This window comes from Somniosus microcephalus, chromosome 6 (assembly GCF_052327205.1).
Source record: "Somniosus microcephalus isolate GS21.2 chromosome 6, FLI_Smic_1.0, whole genome shotgun sequence".
NCBI classification, from domain to species: Eukaryota; Metazoa; Chordata; class Chondrichthyes; order Squaliformes; family Somniosidae; genus Somniosus; species Somniosus microcephalus.
In genome coordinates this window covers 275,863,796-275,885,211 of record NC_140992.1, presented here as the reverse complement: position 1 = coordinate 275,885,211, position 21,416 = coordinate 275,863,796, and the positions used below count along the sequence as shown (strand labels likewise).

The 21,416-nt window shown below is 49.8% G+C and overlaps 1 protein-coding gene across 1 annotated transcript in view; it reads left to right on the top strand.

Moving 5' to 3' along the window:
• Positions 1-21,416, top strand: part of tk2 (thymidine kinase 2) — a 39,502-nt gene that overhangs the window by 14,103 nt on the left and 3,983 nt on the right. Inside the window, exons 5-8 of the mRNA XM_085991855.1 lie at positions 8,550-8,639; positions 10,167-10,240; positions 17,885-17,973; positions 20,105-20,184. Of these exons, the coding sequence (XP_085847981.1) occupies positions 8,550-8,639; positions 10,167-10,240; positions 17,885-17,973; positions 20,105-20,184 (333 nt within the window). The remainder of the gene's footprint in view (positions 1-8,549; positions 8,640-10,166; positions 10,241-17,884; positions 17,974-20,104; positions 20,185-21,416) is intronic.

Below are 21,416 nucleotides of genomic sequence, written 5' to 3'. Positions count from 1 at the left end.
TGCCACCAAAGTGGATAACCTCACATTTATCCACGTTATATTGCATCTGCCATGCTTCTGCCCAATCACCCAACCTGTCCAAATCATCCTGGAGTTTCTCGGCATCCTCCTCACAGCACACACGCACACCCAGCTTTGTGTCGTCTGCAAACTTGGAGATATTACATCTAGTTCCCTCGTCTAGATCATTAATATATATTGTGAATAGCTGGGGGCCAAGGACCGATCCCTGCGGTACCGCACTAGTCACTGTCTGCCACTCGGAAGAAGACCCGTTTATTCCAACTCTTTGCTTCCTGTCTGCCAACCAGTTTTCTATCCAAGTCAATACCTTGCCCCCAATCGCATGTGCCTTAACTTTACACGCTAACCTCTTATGCGGGACCTTATCGAAAGCCTTCTGAAAGTCCAAATATATCACATCCACTGGTTCTCCCTTATCTATTTTACCAGTTACATCCTCAAAAAATTCCAGTAGATTAGTCAAGCACGATCTATCTTTTGTAAATCCATGTTGACTTTGTCCGATCCTGTCACTGTTTTCCAAGTGGTCAGCTATTACATCCTTCATAATGGACTCTAGCATTTTTCCCACTACCAATGTCAGGATTACCGGTCTGTAATTCCCCGTTTTCTCCCTACCACCTTTTTTGTGTGGTAACATTAGCTACCCTCCAATCCATGGGTACTGTTCCAGAGTCTGTCGAGTTCTGGAAGATGACCAGCAATGCATCTACTATTTCTAGGGCCACTTCCTTAAGTACCCTAGGATGTAGATTATCAGGCCCTGGGGATTTATCGGCCTTCAGTCCCATCAATTTCCTTAACACCATTTCCTTACAAATACTGATTTCTTTCAGTTCCTCCCCTTCATCAGACCCTATGTTCCTCGACATCTCTGGGAGGTTATTTGTGTCCTCCTTTGTGAAGACAGAACCAAAATATGTATTTAATTGGTCTGCCATTTCTTTGTTACCCATTATAAATTCCCCTGATGCTGACTGCAAGGGACCTACGCTTGACTTCACCAATCTTTTTCTCTTCACATATCTATAAAAGCTTTTACAGTCAGTTTTTATGTTCCATTGCAAGCTTACTCTCATATTCTATTTTCCCCTTCTTAATTAATCCCTTTGTCCTCCTTTGTTGAATCCTAAACTGCTCCCAATCCTCAGGTTTACTGCTTTTTCTGGCCAATTTATATGTCCTCTCCTTGGATCTTATGCTATCCCTAATTTCCCTTGTTAGCCACGGTTGAGCCACCTTTTTTGTTTTATTTTTATGCCAATCTGGGATGAACAAATTCTGTAGTTCATCCATGCGGTCTTTGAATGTTTGCCATTGCCTATCCACCGTCAACCCTTTGAGTGACATTCCCCAATCAATCCTACCCAACTCGCGCCTCAGACCATCATAGTTTCCTTTATTTAAATTCAGGACCCTAGTCTCTGAGTCAACTACTTCATTCTCCATCTTAATGAAGAATTCGATCATATTATGATCGCTCCGACCCAAGGGGCCTCGTACAACAAGATTGCTAATTAATCCTTTCTCGTTACATAATACCCAGTCTAAGATGGCCTGATCTCTGGTTGGTTCCTTGACATATTAGTCCAGGAAACCATCCCGTAAACACTCCAGGAATTCCTCCTCCACAGTATTGTTACTAATTTGGTTAGCTCAATCTATATGTAGATTAAAGTCACCCATGATGACTGCTGTGTCCTTATTGCACGCTTCTCTAATTTCCCTTTTAATGCCATCCCCAACCTCCGCATTACTGTTTGGCGGTCTATATACCACTCCCACTAACGTTTTCTGCCCCTTGGTTTTTCTCAGTTCTACCCATACAGATTCCACATCATCAGAGCTAATATCCTTCCTTACAATTGTGTTAATCCCTTCTTTAACCAGCAATGCTACCCCACCTCCCTTTCCTTTTTGCCTATCTTTCCTGAATATTGAATACCCCTGGATGTTGAGTTCCCAGCCTTGGCCACCCTGGAGCAATGTTTCCGTAATCCCAATCAAATCATATTTGTTTACCTCTATTTGTGCAGCTAATTCATCCACCTTATTCCGAATGCTCCTTGCATTAAGACACAAAGTCTTCAGGCTTGTTTTTTTTAACACTCTTAGACCTATTAGAATTATTATTTACTGTGGCCATGTTTGATTTAAACCGTTGATTTCTCTGACTGCCACTTTTGGTTTTTCTCCTTCCTATCTTTTGCTTTTATCCTTGTTTCCCTTTCCTCTGTCCCCCTGTTCAGGTTCCCAAACCCCTGCCATTTTAGTTTAAACCCTCCCCCAGAGCACTAGCAAACACTCCCCCTAGGACATCGGTCCTGGCCCTGCCCAGGTGCAAACCGTCCGGTTTGAACTGGTCCCACCTCCCCCAGAACCGGTTCCAATGTCCCAGGAATTTGAATCCCTCCCCCTTGCACCATTCCTCTAGCCACGTATTCATCTGAAATATCCTTCTATTTCTACTCTGACTAGCACGTGGCACTGGTAGCAATCCTGAGATTACTACCTTTGAGGTCCTATTTTTAATTTACCTCCTAACTCCCTATATTCAGCTTTTAGCACCTCATCCCGTTTTTTAACTATATCGTTGGTACCTATATGCACCACGACAACTGGCTGTTCACCCTCCCCTTCCAAAATATTCTGCAGCCGCTCTGAGACATCCTTGACCCTTGCACCAGGGAGGCAACACACCATCCTGGAGTCTCGTTTGCGGCCGCAGAAACGCCTATCCCCCTTGCAATAGAATCCCCTATTACTATAGCTCTCCCGCTCTTTTTCCTCCCGTCCTGTGCAGCAGAGCCACCCTTGGTGCCAGGAAGTTGGCTGCTGTTGCCTTCCTCTGATAAGCCATCCCCCCATCAGTATCCAAAGCGGTATATCTGTTTGAGAGGGGGATGTCCACAGAGGACCCCTGCACTACCTGCTTGTGCCTACTAGTCTGTCTGTTGGTCACCCCTTCCCTTTCTGCCTGTCCAACCTTTGCCTGCGGTGTGACCAACTGCTCAAACGTGTTATCCACGAATTCCTCAGCATCGCGAATGGTCCAGTATGAATCCAATCGCAGCTCCAGCGCCGCAATGCGGTCTGCCAGTAGCTGCAGCTGGATACACTTCCCGCACACATGGTTGTCAGGGACACAGGAAGTGTCCCTGAGTTCCCACATAGCGCAGGAGGAGTATACCACGGGGCCGGGCTCTCCTGCCATGACTTACCCTTTAATTAATTGAAATTAAATTAAATCAAATCAATCCCACCAATTACACTACAGTTAAATGATATACTTAAGGGGCCTGGTTTAACAGTCCCCGCTACACCACAGAGACCGCAAAAATTATAAACCACAGAGTTAAAGTTTAAAAAGAGAGAAATACTCACCAACCAATCACTTACCTGTTTCCTGGTGATGTCACACTTTGATTACTTTTTACTTCCCTCCCTCTGAGCTCGGAGACTGGTACGCCTCTCGAGCCTCGCCGCCGCTTTTATTTACCTCCGGTGCTGCCTCGCTCCAGTCAGGTCCACTATGGGGCCTCTCGAGCCTCGCCGCCGCTTTTATTTACCTCCAGATCAAGGGATATGGGGAGAAAGCAGGAACAGGGTACTGAATTTGGATGATCAGCCATGATCGCATTAAATGGCGGAGCAGGCTCGAGGGGCCGAATGGCCTACTCCTGCTCCTATCTTCTATGTTTCTATGTTTTCCTTGGAACAGAGGTGTGGTAAACCACTGTTAACCTGTACATGCCTGTGTGGTAAACCACTGTTAACCCTGTACAAGTCCAGGCATGTCTCAGTCCCTGGCTCCACCCCTAAGCCCGGGTATAAAGGTGACTCACCACCCTTCCCCCGGGAGCTCTTAGGATGGATTCACTAGCAGAGGCATGCTCTAGTTCTTAGTCAATAAAAGCCTACTTCATATAAGTCCATTTCGTAGTCTTTGGTATTGTTGATAGCGCATCAATTTTATTGACTAATTTTCAACATGGAGCAAATCTTGAAGCCGGAACGTTTAGACGTGGATCCTCAAGCAGCAGAGGCAGCCAATAACTTTGAACACTGGCTGAGCTGTTTCGAAGCCTTCCTGGAGGCCTCCAGCACTACTGTCACTACAGATGATGCGAAACGGCTTGTCTTGAACTCACGGGTGAGCCACCGAGTCTACTCGATCATCCGAGATGCCACTACTTACGCGGCCGCCATCGCGACGCTAAAGGAACAATACGTGAGGCCTGTTAACGAGGTCTACGCCAGACACCTCCTGGCTACCCGAAAACAGCGCCCCGGGGAATCGGGCGCTGAATATTTACTGGCACTGAGAGTCCTCGGCCGGGACTGTAATTGCAAAGCGGTGACGGCCAAGGAATGCACGGAAGACCTGATCCGAGACGCCTACGTAGCCGGCATCAGGTCCAACTATACTCGGCAGAGGCTGCTGGAACAGAGGGGGCTCGACCTGCAGAAGACGGTGGCCCTCGCTAACTCGTTAGACGTGGCCCTCCAGAACATGGACGCCTACCTCCTTGACCGGATGGCCACGTGGATGCCACGGGAGCAGCCATCTTGGGACCCGGTAAGGCCACAAGCCGCTAGCAGCCCAACTACAGCTGCAATGACCAGAGGCCAGAAATGCTACTTCTGCGGCCAGGCCAAGCACCCCAGACAGCAATGCCCAGCAAAGGACGCGACCTGCTCCAAATGCGGCAAGAAAGGCCACTACGCGAGAGTGTGCAAGGCGAAATCGACCCCCAATTCCAGCAGCGCCGCGTGTGAACCGTACAGGCCGCCATTTTGGACCCCACCAACCACGTGTGAGCCGTGCGGGCCGCCATTTTGGACACCACCAGCTGAGGGGGAGCCGCCATCTTGGACACCATCTCGGGACCAGGCCCTCGGCGCGGGCGAATACTACAGCGACCCACCGACCTCGACAATGGCCTCCATCACCCTGGACCAATCTAGGCCCCATCAACTAGCCAGGTCCATGATGAACGTAAAGGTAAATGGCCATGCCACAAATTGCCTTTTCGACTGCGGAAGCACGGAGAGCTTCATCCACCCCGACACGGTGCGACGCTACTCCCTATCGGTTATGCGCACACGCCACCAGATCTTTATGGCCTCAAAGTCCCATACGGCGGACGTCGGCGGCTACTGTGTAGCGACTCTGACAGTGAACAGCGTGGAGTACAGAGAGTTTAAATTCCTCGTCCTGCCACAGCTCTGCGCTCCCGTACTGCTAGGATTAGACTTCCAGTGCCATCTGGAGAGCGTCATGATGGCATATGGCGGGCCCCTGCCCCCACTTACAGTCTGCAGCCAGCAGAATTTAAACACGGCGCCGCGCAAAGTATGCAGCCTGTCCATCCTGAAGGTCAAACCCCCCCCCCCCCCCCCCCGTTGTTTGCTAACCTCGCCAAAGACTGCAAGCCAATTGCTACTAAAAGCAGGCGGTACAGTGCCGGGGATAGGAGCTTTATTAAATCAGAAGTACAAAGACTCCTGAGGGAAGGGATTATCGAGGGCAGCACCAGCCCATGGCGAGCCCAAGTGGTGGTAGTAAAGACCGGTGAAAAACAGCGCCTGGTTATTGATTACAGCCAGACGATCAATCGATACACGCAATTAGACGCATACCCACTTCCCCGCATATCTGACATGGTCAACCAGATAGCACAATACCGGGTATTCTCGACGATTGATCTGAAGTCGGCATACCACCAGCTCCCCATCAGGCCTGAGGACCGCCAGTACACGGCCTTCGAGGCTGACGGTCGCCTCAACCACTTCCTCCGAGTCCCCTTCGGCGTCACCAACGGGGTCTCGGTCTTCCAAAGGGAGATGGACCGGATGGTTGACCAGAACGCGCTGCAGGCCACCTTCCCCTATCTAGACAACGTCACCATCTGCGGCCATGACCGGCAGGACCACGATGCCAACCTAGAAAAATTCCTCCGTACGGCCCAACGGCTGAATCTGACATACAACAGAGAAAAATGTATGTTCCGCATCGCACGCCTCGCTATTCTTGGCTGCGTGGTGGAAAACGGAGTCATCGACCCCGACCGAATGCGCCCCCTCCTGGAACTACCCCCCCCCCCCCACTGCCTAAAAGCCCTGAAGAGATGCCTAGGGTTCTTCTCTTACTACGCCCAGTGGGTGCCCAACTATGCGGACAAAGCCCGGCCCCTCATCAAGTCAACCTCCTTCCCCCTGACGGCAGAGGCCCGTGCGGCCTTCACCCTCATAAAAGAGGACATTGCGAAGGCCACAATGCACGCAGTGGATGAGTCCATCCCTTTCCAAGTGGAGAGCGATGCATCCGACTTCGCCCTAGCCGCAACCCTTAACCAGGCGGGGAGACCCGTGGCCTTCTTTTCACGGACCCTCCAGGGCCCCGAAATTCGACACTCCTCAGTCGAGAAGGAGGCCCAGGCGATAGTGGAGGCTGTACGGCACTGGAGGCATTACTTGGCCGGTAAACGTTTCACCCTGCTCACTGACCAACGGTCAGTAGCATTTATGTTTAACAACAGACAAAGGGGGAAAATCAAAAATGATAAGATATTGCGGTGGAGGATCGAGTTATCCACCTACAACTACGATATCTTATACCGGCCCGGGAAACTTAATGAGCCCCCAGACGCCCTATCCCGTGGGACATGTGCCAACGCACAAGTCGATAGGCTACGGACCCTCCACAATGATCTCTGCCACCCGGGGGTCACCAGGTTCTTCCACTTTATTAAAGCTCGCAACCTGCCTTACTCCATCGAGGAGGTCAGGACCATGACCAGGAACTGCCAGGTCTGCGCCGAATGCAAACCGCTTTTTTATAGGCCAGACAGGGCACACCTGATTAAAGCCACCCGCCCCTTCGAACGTCTCAGCGTCGATTTCAAGGGGCCCCTTCCCTCCTCTGACCACAACACGTACTTCCTCAATATTATTGACGAGTACTCCCGTTTCCCCTTCGCCATCCCCTGCCCGGACATGACCAGCGCCACAGTCATCAGGTGCCTCCACGACCTGTTCGCCATATTTGGCTTCCCCAATTACATCCACAGCGACAGGGGCTCGTCGTTCATGAGCGACGAGCTGCGCCAGTACCTGCTCGAGAAGGGCATAGCCACGAGCAGGACTACCAGCTACAACCCCCGGGGTAACGGACAGGTAGAGAGGGAGAACGCAACGGTGTGGAAGACCGCCATGCTCGCCCTGAAATCCAAGGGCCTCCCAATCTCCCGCTGGCAAGATGTCCTCCCCGATGCGCTCCACTCCATACGATCACTGCTCTGTACTGCCACAAACGCCACCCCTCACGAGAAGATGTTCGTCTTCCCCAGGAAATCCACCTCGGGGACATCACTACCGCCATGGCTGATGTCTCCGGGACCCGTCCTGCTCAGGAAACACGTGAGGAGCCATAAGATGGACCCCCTGGTCGAAAAGGTTCACCTCCTCCACGCCAACCCACAGTACGCCTACGTGGCGTATCCTGACGGGCGGGAGGACACAGTCTCAATTCGAGACCTCGCACCCTCAGGTACCACCCGAAACACCATCGATCACCATCCACTACCTCCACCCACCACCACTACCCACGACGCACCACCGGGGTGTCTACCACAAACTGACGACATGCCGGTGCCATCCCTACCCCGAGAGGACGACACGCCAGTGCTCCGTCCCACGCGAGAAGCGGCCACGGGCAAAGAACCGCCGCAACCGGCACCACGAAGATCATTACGGCAGACAAGACCCCCGGAGAGACTTTCGTATACGAACTTTTGAAACACTTCACCCCGCCGGACTCTTTTTTTAAACGAGGGGTGAATGTGGTAAACCACTGTTAACCTGTACATGCCTGTGTGGTAAACCACTGTTAACCCTGTACAAGTCCAGGCATGTCTCAGCCCCTGGCTCCACCCCTAAGCCCGGGTATAAAGGTGACTCACCACCCTTCCCCCGGGAGCTCTTAGGATGGATTCACTAGCAGAGGCATGCTCTAGTTCTTAGTCAATAAAAGCCTACTTCATATAAGTCCATTTCGTAGTCTTTGGTATTGTTGATAGCGCATCAAGAGGAGGCTGAGGGGAGACCTTATGGAGGTGTATAAAATTATGAGGGGCCTGGATAAAGTGGATAGAAAGGACCTATTTCCCTTAGCAGAAGGGTCAAGAACCAGGGGGCACAGATTTAAAGTAAATGGGGGAAGGATTAGAGGGGATTTAAGGGGAAATGTCTTCACCCAGAGGGTTGTGGGGGTCTGGAACTCACTGCCTGAAAGGGTGGGAGAGGCAGGAACCCTCACCACATTTAAAAAGTACCTGGATGTGCACTTGGGATGCTGTAACCTGCAGGGCTACGGACCAAGAGCTGGGAAGTGGGATTAGGCCGGAGAGCTCTCTGTTGGCCGGCGCGGACACGATGGGCCGGAATGGCCTCCTTCTGTGCTGTAGCTTTCTATGATTCTATGGTTCTATGATTTATTCACTCCTAAATAATTTTGTCGGCAGGGTCTGATGTATGACGATCCCTCGCGCTGGGCGATTACGTTACAGACCTATGTACAACTCACCATGTTGCAGCAACACACCCTGCCCCAGGTAGGTGCACTGTACGGAACGAGTGCCAGTGGTTTTAAAGAGAATAGGTCATTTCCAACAACGGCTTCTGCACTAGGAATATACGCAACGTTTAAACTTGTATAGAACCTCGGTTAGGCGTCAGCACGGCGCTCAGTTCTGATCTCCATATTACAAAAAGGATACAGAGGCATTAGCGAGGGTGCAGAGGAGATTCACAAGGATGATGCCAGAACTGAGCAGTTAGCAAAGATTGAACTGGCTGGGGATCGTTTCCCTAGAAAAGAGAAGGCTGAGGGGTGACCTGATCGAGGTCTTTAAAATGATAGACGTAGAGAAGATGTTTCCACTTGTGGGGGAGGCCAAACCTAGGGGACATAAATATAAGATAGTCACTAATAAATCTAATAGGGAATTCAGGAGAAACTTCTTTACCCAGAGAGTGGTGAGAATGTGCTTCATCAATGACCTTCCCTCCAACATAAGGTCAGAAATGGGGATGTTCGCTGATGACTGCACAGTGTTCAGTGCCATTCACACCTCCTCAGATAATGAAGCAGTCCGTGCCCACATGCAGTAAGACCTGGACGATGTTCAGGCTTGGGTTGATAAGTGGCAGGTAACATTCGCACCACAGAAGTGCCAGGCAATGACAATCTCCAACAAGCGAGAGTCTAACCACCTCCCCATGACATTCAATGGTATTACCATCGCCGAAACCCCCACCATCAACATCCTGGGGGTCACCATTAACCAGAAACTTAACTGGACCAGCCACATAAATACTGTGGCAGTGAGCGGGTCAGAGGCTGGGTATTCTGTGGTGAGTGTCTCACCTCCTGACTCCCCAAAGTCTTTCCACCATCTACAAGGCACAAGTCAGGAGTGTGATGGAATACTCTCCACTTGCCTGGATGAGTGCAGCTCCAACAACACTCAAGAAGCTCGACACCATCCAGGACAAAGCAGCCCACTTTATTGGCACTCCATCCACCACCTTAAACATTCACTCCCTCCACCACCGGCGCACCGTGGCTGCAGTGTGTACCATCTACAAGATGCACTGCAGCAACTCACCAAGGCTTCTTCGGCAGCACCTCCCAAACCCACGACCTCTTCCACCTAGAAGGACAAGGGCAGCAGACGCATGGGAACACCACCACCTCCAAGTTCCCCTCCAAGTCACACACCACCCTGACTTAGAAATATATCGGCCGATCCTTCATCATCGCTGGGTCAAAATCCTGGAACTCCCTCCCTAACAGCACTGTGGGAGCACCTTCACCACACGGACTGCAGCGGTTCAAGAAGGTGGCTCACCACCACCTTCTCAAGGGCAACTAGGGATGGGCAATAAACGCCGGCCTTGCCAGCGACGTCCCCATCCCATAAAACAAATTTAAAAAGAAAAGGAATAGAAGGATATGGTGATCGGGTGGGAGGAGGCTCGAGTGGAGCAGAAACACTGGCACGGACCAGTGGGGCCGAACGGCCTGTTTCTGTGCTGTAAATACTCTGTAATTCTTTGTAACATTGTGTTTTTCTAAGACGATGCCGATCCGAATGCTCGAGAGGTCCATTTACAGCGCTAAGTACGTCTTTGTGGAGAACCACTACCAAAGGTAAGCGCTGCCGGCCGTGGCCAACAAAACCAACACTGGATTTAAACTCAAATTCCTCATTCACCGCTCGGTGGACACGATACTGCTGCCCACGGAATGGGAAAGATAAACATGCTTTTTTTGTTCTGTAGTTTGGACGTCCAAGTGAAAGCGGGCGGGGAATGAGCTTAAGGGGGTAGGTTTAAAGAAAGGTCCATCTCTACAGTTTGGAGGGTGGGTGGTTACTGGAGATGACCTTGCTTAAGTGGGTAATACACACTTTTTAGATTAATATTCTAAGCTTTGTGTTCAAATCCCTCTGTGGCCTTGCTCTTTCCTTATATCTCTATAAACCCCAAGGGCAGCAGGCGCCTGGGAACACTGGGTAGATGCCAGTGTTGTAGCTGTACTGGAACAGCTTGGCTAGGGGCGCAGCTAGTTCTGGAGCACAAGTCTTCAGTACTATTGCCGGAATGTTGTCAGGGCCCATAGCCTTCGCAAGAGCTGAACTCAAGAGGTGAGGTGAGAGTGACTGCCCTTGACATCAAGGCAGCATTTCATCGAGTGTGGCATCAAGGAGCCCTAGCAAAACTGAAGTCAATGGGAATCAAGGGGAAAACTCTCCATTGGTTGGAATCATACCTAGCACAAAGGAAGTTGGCTGTGGTTGTTGGAGGTCATTCATCTCAATCACATGACATCACTGCAGGTGTTCCTCAGGGCAGTGTCCTAGGCCCAACCATCTTCAGCTGTTTCATCAATGACCTTCCCTCCATCATAAGGTCAGAAGTGGGGATGTTCGCTGATGATTGCACACTGTTCAGCACCATTCGAGACTCGTCAGATACTGACGCAGTCCGTGTCCATATGCAGCAAGACCTGGACAACATTCAGACTTGGGCTGACAAGTGGCAAGTAACATTCGCACCACACAAGTGCCAGGCAATGACCATCTCCAACAAGCGAGACTCTAACCATCTCCCCTTGACATTCAATGGCATTACCATCGCTGAATCCCCCACTATCAACATCCTGGGGGTTACCATTGATCAGAAACTGAACTGGACCAGCCATATAAATACTGTGGCTACAAGAGCAGGCCAGAGGCTGGGAATTCTGCGGCGAGTGTCTCACCTCCTGACTCCCCAAAGCCTTTCCACCATCTACAAGGCACAAGTCAGGAGTGTGATGGAATACTCTCCACTTGCCTGGATGAGTGCAGCTCCAACAACACTCAAGAAGCTCGACACCATTCAGGATAAAGCAGCCCGTTTGATTGGCACTCCATCCACCACCTTCAACATTCACTCCCTCCACCACCGGCGCACTGTGGTTGCAGTGTGTACCATCTACAAGATGTACTGCAGCAACTCGCCAAAGCTCCTTCAACAGCACCTTCCAAACCCGTGACCTCTACCACTTAGAAGGACAAGGGCAGCAGACGCATGGGAACATCACCACCTACAAGTTCCCCTCCAAGCCACACACCATCCTGACTTGAACCTGTATCGCCGTTCCTTCACTGTCGCTGGGCCAAAATCCTGGAACTCCCTTCCTAACAGCATTGTGGGTGTACCTACACCATATGGACTGCAGCGGTTCAAGAAGGTGGCTCACCACCATCTTCTCAAGGGCAATTAGGGATGGGCACTAAATGCAGGCCTAGCCAGCGACGCCCACATCCCATCAATGAATAAAAAAAAAAAACCTCTAAGTTCCCCTCCAAGTCACACACCATCCTGACTTGGAAATATATCGGCCGTTAGGTCATCGTCGCTGAGTCAAAATCCTGGAACTCCCTCCCTAATGGCACTGTGGGAACACCTTCACCACACGGACTGCAGCGGTTCAAGAAGGCAGCTCACCACCACCTTCTCAAGGGGCAATTAGGGATGGGCAATAAACGCTGGCCTTGCCAGCAACGAGCACATCCCATTAAAAAAAAACCCTCCCAGAACTCTCTTTCTCCAATTCTGGCTCCTTGTGCATTGCTCACTCCTACACTATAACAGTAACTACACTTCACAGAATCACAGAAACCCCACAGTGCAGATAGAGGCCATTTCGGCCCATCGAGCCTGCACCGACACATATCCCACCGATCCCCGTAACCCCTACACCAACACATATCCCACCCTATCCCCGTAACCCCACGTATTTAATCCCACTAACACTAAGGGTCAATTTTATCATAGCCAATCAACCTAACCCGCACATCTTTGGACTGTGGGAGGAAACCGGAGCACCCGGAGGAAACCCACGCAAACACTGGGAGAATGTGCAAACTCCACACAGACAGTCACCCGAGGCCAGATTTGAACCCGGGTCCCTGGCGTTGTGAGGCAACAGTGCTAACCACTATGCCACCGTGCTGCCGTCTACTTCAAAAGTACTTCATTGGCTGTAAAGCGCTTTGGGATATCCTGAGGAAGTGAAAGGCGCTTTATAAATGCAAGTCTTTTTTGCCCCACCATTGGTGGCCGTGCCTTCAGCTGCCTGGGCCCCAAGCTCTGGAATTCCCTCCCTAAACCTCTCCGCCTCTCTCCTTTTAAGACGCCCCTTAAAACCTCCATCTTTGACCCAGCTTTTAGTCACCTGTCCTTGTGTGGCTCGGTGTCGATAAAGTTAATCCCGACCAATTGTTCACTATTCTGAAGGGTTCAAAAAAACCCAGGTGGGTGGTTAGAATGTCCATAAATTATTTTCAAAGGGAATTAGTTGCTTGAGAAATAAGATAAGAACATAAGAAATAGGAGCAGGAGTCGGCCATTCGGCCCCTCGAGCCTGCTCCACCATTCAATAAGATCATGGCTGATCTTCTACCTCATCTCCACTTTCCTGCACTATCCCATATCCCTCGATTCCCTTAATATCCAAAAATCTATCGATCTCCATCTTGAATATACTGAACGACTGAGCCTGCACAGCCCTCTGGGGTAGAGAATTCCAAAGATTCACCGCCCTCTGAGCGAAGAAATTTCTCATCTCAGTCCTAAATGGCCGACCCCTTATTCTGAGACTGTGACCCCTGGTTCTAGACTCCCCAGCCAGGGGAAACATCCTCCCTGCATCTACCCTGTCAAGCCCTGTAATAATTTTGTATGTTTCAATGAGATCACCTCGCATTCTTCTAAACTCTAGAGAATATAGGCCTAGTCTACTCAATCTCTCCTCATAGGACAATCCCCCCATCCCAGGAACCAGTCTGGTGAACCTTTGTTGCACTCCCTCTATGGCAAGTATATCCTTCCCTAGGTAAGGAGACCAAAACTATACACAATACTCCAGGTGTGGTCTCGCCAGGGCCCTATATAATTGCAGTAAGACGTCTTTACTCTTATACTCAAATCCTCTTGTAATAAAGGCCAACATACCATTTGCTTTCCTAATTGCTTGCTGTACCTGCATGTTAACTTTCAGTGATTCGTGTACAAGGACACCCAGGTCCCTCTGAACACCAACATTTCCCAATCTCTCACCATTTAAAAAATACTCTGCTTTTCTATTTTTCCCACCAAAGTGAATAATTTCACATTTCTCCACATTATATTCCATTTGCCATGTTCTTGCCCACTCACTTAGCCTGTCTATATCCCCTTCAAGCCTCGTTGCATCCTCCTCACAACTTACATTCCCACCCAGCTTTGTATCAGCAGCAAACTTGGATATATTGGCCCAGAAATTCGGGTCGGGGGCTTCCCGCGGGTGCAAGCCCCCGACCTACACTTACCTAGCGCGCCGGCAGTTGAGGCCTGGGCCTGCGTGGATTTCCTGTCTGTGGCCCGGTCCAGCTCCCGGCGCGCTGTGCTTGCGTGATCCAGCGGCGTAGTTAGTGCGATGCGTCCGCTGGGGTCACATGAGCCATGGGCAACCAATCGGAGGAGGGAAAATTCCATTCATGAGATTGACAAAGAACTGTCAAACTCATGAAAACTCCGGGCCCCAAAACAGTACTTACCTTTCAAATAAATATTTTAAAAAATCACACTTTTTAAATAAACTATAAATAACATTAAATAACTATTAAACAATTTAAATTTTTGAAAAAAATAATTTTATAAAAAAACAGGACTAAATACACTTACCTTACTTTAAAGTATTTAAAAATAATAAACCTGTGGAAAAAAAATTCTAATTTTAATTAATTGACCACTTACCTTTTAAAATGAAGTCCTTACGCCTGGTTTTTAAATGTGTAAAATGTAGAGGCCTACACGCACGGAAAAACCTGTTTTAAAAAAAAAAAGGAAGTTCAACGCGCACGCGCAGACTCCCGCGCGCACGCATTCGACCTCTGAACCCCTTCGTTCAGAGGATCGGAAATGCCGGTTTCCCGCGCATGCGTAGTGCATGCAAGAAACCGGCACTTCCATCGGGTCCACGCGTGAGTACTCCGTCCGTACTCACGCGTTGGGACCTGAATTTCTGGGCCATTAATTCTTTAAATGCTAGACATTGCTTGTCTACCGTCACACCTTTTAATGTAGTTTCCCAATGTACCTTAGCCAACTCGCCCCTTATACCTATGTAGTTTGCTTTGTTTAGATTTAAGACCCTAGTTTCAGATTTAACTAAATCACTTTCGAACTTAACCTAAAATTCTATCATATTATGGTCACTCTTCCCTAAAGGTCCCTTTATTACAAGGTTATTAATTAACCCTTTCTCATTGCACAATACTAGATCTAAAATAGCCTGTTCCTAGTTGGTTCCTCAACATACTGATCTAGAAAACTATCTTGTATACATTCCATGAATTCGTCCTCCACACTATTACTGCAAATTTGCTTTGCCCAGTCTATATGTAGATTAAAGTCCCCCATGATTACCGTATTACCCTTGTTACATGCGCCTAAGATCCTTTCTCTCTACTGTCTTTATCCCATCCTTAATTATCAGGGCTACCCCTCCTCCTTTTCCATTTTGCCTATCTCTTCTAAAAGTTAAGTATCCTGGAATATTTAGTTCCCAACCTTGGTCACTTTGCAACCACGTCTCCATAATGGCTATTCGCTCAAACATATTAATTTCTATCTGCCCTATTAATTCATCTATTTTCTTGCAAATGCTTCGTGCATTCAGATATTGTGCCTTTAGCTTTGACTTTTTCCTATTTTTCCCTGATGTCACCTTAGTCACTGATGCCCTATTACCTTTGTTAGTCTCTCTGCCCCTTCCTGCCCCACTCTGCTTAATTTTACCCAAAGCTCTGTCCTGCTCTCGAGCCTTGACATTTCTCTCGCTGCTTTATAATTTACTCTTTCCTGAATCCTCCCCACCCCCACTTCATTAGTTTAAAGCCCTGTCTCCTGCCCTAGTTATTTAGTTCTCCAGGTCACTGGTCCCAGCCTGGTTTAAGTGGAGCCCGTCCCAACAGAACAGCTCTCTCTTTCCCCAGTACTGGTGCCAGTGCCCCATGAACTGAAACCCCTTCCTCCTACACCACACTTTCAGCCTCGCATTTAACCTTCTAATCTGCTTATCCCTATGCCAGTTGGTGTGTGGCTCAGGTAACAATCCAGAGATTATTACCTTTGAGGTTCTGCGTTTTAATTTGGATCCTAGCTCCTCAAACTCCCTCAGCAGAACCTCATTCCTAGTTCTACCTATGTCGTTGGTTCCTACGTGGATCACAGCAACTGGATCCTCTCCCTCCCACTCCAAGTTCTTCTCCAGCCGCGAGGAGATGTCTTTAACCCTGGCACCAGGCAGACAACACAACCTTCGGAACTCCCGGTCGCGGCTGCAGAGAATCGTATCTATCCCCCTGACTATATTGTCCCCTACCACAACTACAGTCCCTTTCACTCCCCCCTCTTGAATGGCCTCCTGCACCATGGTCAGCTTGCTGATCCATCCTGCAGGCTTTTCCCTCATCCACACAGGAAGCAAGAACCTCATACCTGTTGGACAAGGGCAAAGGCTGAGGCTCCTCCAGCACTGCACCTGGGGTCCCCTTACCTGCCTGAGTTGCAGTCACACCCTCATGTCCCTGACCACTAACCAGACCTGTACCACTACCTAACCTAAGGGGTGTGACGGCCTCCTGGATCAGAGTGTCCAGGTAACTCTCCCCATCCCTGATGCCCCGCAATGTCTGCCCCTCAGACTCCAATATCACAGGATGTAGCGAGGGAGCAGGGGAGTGTGGCTCGACTGGTGAGCTGATGTGGTGCAAAACGCCAGCATAGATTCGATGGGCTGAATGGCCTGCTTCTGTGATTCCGATATGGGGGAGGGTTTGATGGGCTCCCATAACTCCATACAATGGGAGGGTGGAGGGGGGGGGAATCACCCGCTGGACGCGAGTATCCCGCTGGATGTCAACAGAAGATTCTGAGTCGGAGCCGCGGTCTCCAGTCGCCGGGAATGTCTGGAGTGGGGGTTCGAGCCCTGCACCTTCTGACTGCGAGGCAGGAACGCTCCCCCTTGAGCCAAGGGCGTACCGCAGGGAGGGGTGTTAGAGTGATATCTAACATAGGAACAGGGGTGGGCCATTCAGCCTGTTCCGCCATTCGGTCAGATCATGGCTGATCTGCACCTCAACCCCATTTACCGACTTTTCTCCATAATCCCACGATACCCTTACCCAGCAAAAGTCTGTCGATCTCAGTCTAGAAATCTCCAGTTGGACGCCAGCATTTTGGGGGAAGAGAGTTCCAGATTAACACTATCCAATCCTCTATCACCCCCAGCGCCCCTTCTCCTTCACCTGGCACCTTCCCGTGCAAGCGCAGGAGATGCAACACCTGCCCTTATACCTCCCCCCTTCCCACTGTCCAGGGCCCCAAACACCCCTTCCAGGTGAAACAGCGATTTACTTGTACTTCTTGCAATCTAGTATACTGTATTCGCTGCTCACGATGTGGTCTCCTCTACACTGGGGAGACCAAACGCAGATTGGGTGACCGCTTTGCGGAACACCTCCGTTCAGTCCGTAAGGGTGACCCCGAGCTTCCGGTCGCCTGTCATTTTAATTCACCGCTCCACTCCCACTCAGACCTCACCGTCCGCGGCCTCTTGCATTGTTCCATGGAAGCTCACCGTGAACTCGAGGAACAGCACCTCATCTTCCGATTAGACACTTTACAGCCTTCCGGACTCAATATCGAGTTCAACAATTTCAGATCATAACCTCGGCCCCTATTACATTTTCATATTTTTTATCCACACTTTTGGTTTGTGCCTTTTCCTTTTTCCTCTCTCCCACATGGCAGCTGTCTCTCACTCTGCCAGCGCATTTCACACTTCATCTAGAGCCATTGTCTGTTTCTTTACCTGTCCTATTACCATCTCGTCTCACCTTGAATATCTCTTAATGTCTCTTCTTTCATCCCCTCCCCCATTTCCCAGCCCCCAAACTGACCTTTTGTTTCATTTCCTGCCTTTTCTCTCAGTTCTGACGAAGGGTTTCGACCCGAAACGTTGACTCTATTTCTCTCTCCACGGATGTTGCCTGGCCTGCTGAGTTTTTCCAGCATTTTCTGTTGTTATTTTTAACACTATCCTTTGTGAGTGGGGGAAAAAGTGCTTCCTGATTTCGATCCTGAACGGCCTGGCTCTAATTTTCAGATTGTGAGCTGCCCTTGTTCTGGACCCCCCCCCCACCCCTCCACTCCCCTCAGCAGAGGAAAATGGATTAACCCTTGTCTCTCCCCATTGCAGGTCCATCATGCCCGCTGTGGATTACGCCGTGCTGTCCGAGTGGTTTGATTGGATCGTGACGAACGTCAACATTCCAATCGATTTGATTGGTAAGCTCGGGAATGGGGGCGGGGCCTGTACCCTTCAGTGCAAAGCGCCATTTAGTGTCCATGTGTTTGTGATGTACACAATGGGCTCTATTCCCTGTGTTTGTGATGTACACAATGGGCTCTATTCCCTGTGTTTGTGATGTACACAATGCATTGTATTTCCCCCTATACGAGCTATTGTGTCCTGCTATGTGTAATTATAAAACACATGGCTTGTCAATGTTTCTAATATGGACAGGAGAGGTGAGAGTGTGTGCCCACTATCCAGGCAGCATTCGACTGAGCGCGGCATCAAAGGTCGATGGGGATTCAGAGGGGAAACCCTCCACTGGCTGGAGTCTAACCTGACGCACAGGAAGATGGTTGTGGTTATCGGAGGCCAATCATCTCAGCCCCAGGACATTGCTGCAGGAGTTCCTCATGGCAGCCCAACCATCTCCAGCTGTTTCATCAATGACCTTCCCTCCAGTATAAAGGCACGGGTGGGGCTGTTCTCTAATGATTCCACAGTGTTCAGCTCCATTCACAGCTCCTCGGATAATGAAGCAGTTCATGCCAGCCTACAGCAGGAGCTGGATAAAATCCAGGCTTGGGCTGACAAGTGGCAGGGAACATAAATGTTGGTATTCATAATTTATACATTATATTGTGACCCCTGTAATTATAATGTACAAAGTATAGCACCCCCAGTATCTATATTGTACATCATATATAACACCACCACCTCCAAGTTCCCCGCCAAGCCACACACCATCCTGACTTGGAAATATATCGGCTGTTCCTTCATCGTCGCTGGGTCAAAATCCTGGAACTCCCTCCCTAACAGCACTGTGGGAGTACCTTCACCACACGGACTGCAGCAGTTCTCGAGGGCAACTAGGGATGGGCAATAAATGCTGGCCTTGCTAGTGACACCCATATCCCAAGAATGAATTTAAAAAATAGCCTCCTGTATCTATAATGTATATACATTATATTGCAACCCCTGTATTTATAATCTACACATATTATGGCCCCTATGTTCATCATCTGTCTTGGGTATTGTATGTGGAGGGAGAGAGATTCAAAAGTTGCAAACCAAATGTTGAACAATTATGGAACAGTGTGCAGAGACAAGAGAAGTTGAGTTTCTTCTCCTTAGAGCAGAGAGAGTTGGGGGAGATTTGATGGAGGTGCTCAGAATTGTGGGGGGTTTTGATAGAGTAGATAGGGAGAAACTGTTTCCACTGGCAGGAGGGTCCGGAGCCAGAGGACACGGATTTATGATAATTGGTAAAAGAACCAGAGGCGAGATGAGGAGAATTTTTTTTATGCAGCGAGTTGTTGTGATCTGGAATGCGCTGCCTGAAAGGGCGGTGGAAACAGATTCAATAGTAACTTTCATAAGGGAATTGGATAAATACTTGAAGGGAAAACATTTGCCGGACTCTGGGGAAAGAGCAGGGGGGAGTGGGACTAATTGGAGAGCTCTTTCAAAGAGCCGGCACAGGCACGATGGGCCGAATGGTCTCCTCCTGTGCTGTAAGATTCTATGATATTAAAAGGATATAATTTGGAAATGAGCATTAGAATACTTCTTCTTCTTAGGCAGTCCCTCGGAACCGAGGATGACTCGCTTCCACATTAAAAATGAGTTTGCAGGTGACTGATGAGTCCAATGCGGGACCTACAGTCTCTGTCACAGGTGGGGCAGACGGTGGTTGAAGGGGCGGGTGGGTGGGGTGCTTGGGTTGATGTGCGCTCCTTGTGCTTGGCTTCCGCTTGCTCCCGGCGAAAAGACTCGAGGTGTTCGGCGCCTTCCCGGATGCTTTTCCTCCACTTTGTGCGGTCTTGGGCCAGGGATTCCCAGGTGTCGGTGGGGATGTTACACTTTTTCAAGGAGGCTTTGAGGGTGTCCGTGAAGCATTTCCCCTGCCCACTTGGGGCTCTCTTGCCATGTCGGAGCTCCGAGTAGAGCGCTTGTTTTGGGAGTCTCACATCGGGCATGCGGACAATGTGACCCGTTCATCGGAGCTGATCGAGCGTGGTCAGAACTTCGATGCTGGGTTGTTACTCAGTTGTTAGAGAATTGATAGTGGGGGGGGGGGGGGATCCTAACAAATCTTAACTCCTCAATCTCCTTCCTTCTCAGTGTATCTGCAGACTACTCCTGAAACCTGTTACCAGAGACTGAAAACCAGGTGTCGGAATGAGGAGAAAGTTATTCCCTTGGTGAGAAGGAAAGTTATGAAGGGTTTGGATGGGGTGAACAGAAAAGGCCATCTCCTCTGGCTAGAGAGTTCATGATGAGGAACCATTAATATCATTCATTTATCATCATTCATTCATTCATCATTTGTTTATTCATTCTCATTTGTATCATCATTGATCATCGATTGTCCCCACCCACATCAATGACATACATTTCATTCAGTGACTTTTAATGTAGAAAGACTGTTTGAAGGTTCTTCATAGAGACATGAGTCAAAGAAGGTGAGAGTAGATGGGGTCGACCAGAGGCTTGTTGAACGAGTTGGGTTTTAAGTAGGGTCTAAAAAGAGGAGGGATGTGGAGAGCCAGAGGGGTCTAGGTAGCTGCCGGCATGGCCCCCAATGGTGGGATGAAGGAAGGGAAGGGTGCACAAGAGGTCAGAAGAACAGAATGTGGCGGTGGGTGTTTGTGTTCGGGGCTGAGATAAGGGAGGTGTGAGGCCATGGAGGGATTTGAACACAAGGATGAGAATTTTAAATTTGAGGTAATGGGGAACCGGGAACCAATGTAGGTCAGCGAGCACAGGGGGGGTGATGGGTGAACGGGACTCTGTGCGAGTTAGGACACGGGGGGGGTGGGGGCAGCAGAGTTTTGGATGAGCTCGAGTTTACGGAGAGTGGAAGGTGGGAGGCCAGCCAGGGGAGCGTCGGAATAGTCGAGTCTGGAGATGGCAAAGGCAGGGATGAGGGTGTCGGCGGCGGATGGGCTGAGGCAGGGGCGGATGCGGGCAATGTCGGGGATGGAGAGGGTTTTGAGGTTGGAAGCTCAGCTTGGGGTTGAATAAGACGCTGAATTTGCGAACAGCCTGGTTCAGCTGAAGACTTTGACTAAGGAAGGTGGTGGAATCGGTAATTAGGGTACGAGTTTGCGATGGGGATCGAAGACAACGGCCTCAGTTGTTCAGACATTCTGCAGTGTTTAGCTGGAGGAGATTGCAGCTGGTGCGATGCTAAGGCAGGGGTGGAGGTAATGGGGAATCGAAGGATCTGGGGATCGGGCGGGAAAGTGGAGTTGAGGTCGAAGATCAGCCGTGATCTTACTGAATGGCGGAGCTGACTCCTGCTCCTATTTCTTATTTTCTTATGAAGTATATGGACCAGGGAGGCCCCGAGTTCTGTTCTGGGACGAGGTACAATTGGCCTCGAGGCACGGGCTTAAGGATGGGGGTGGGGGGGGGGGAGGGAAGTGACCAA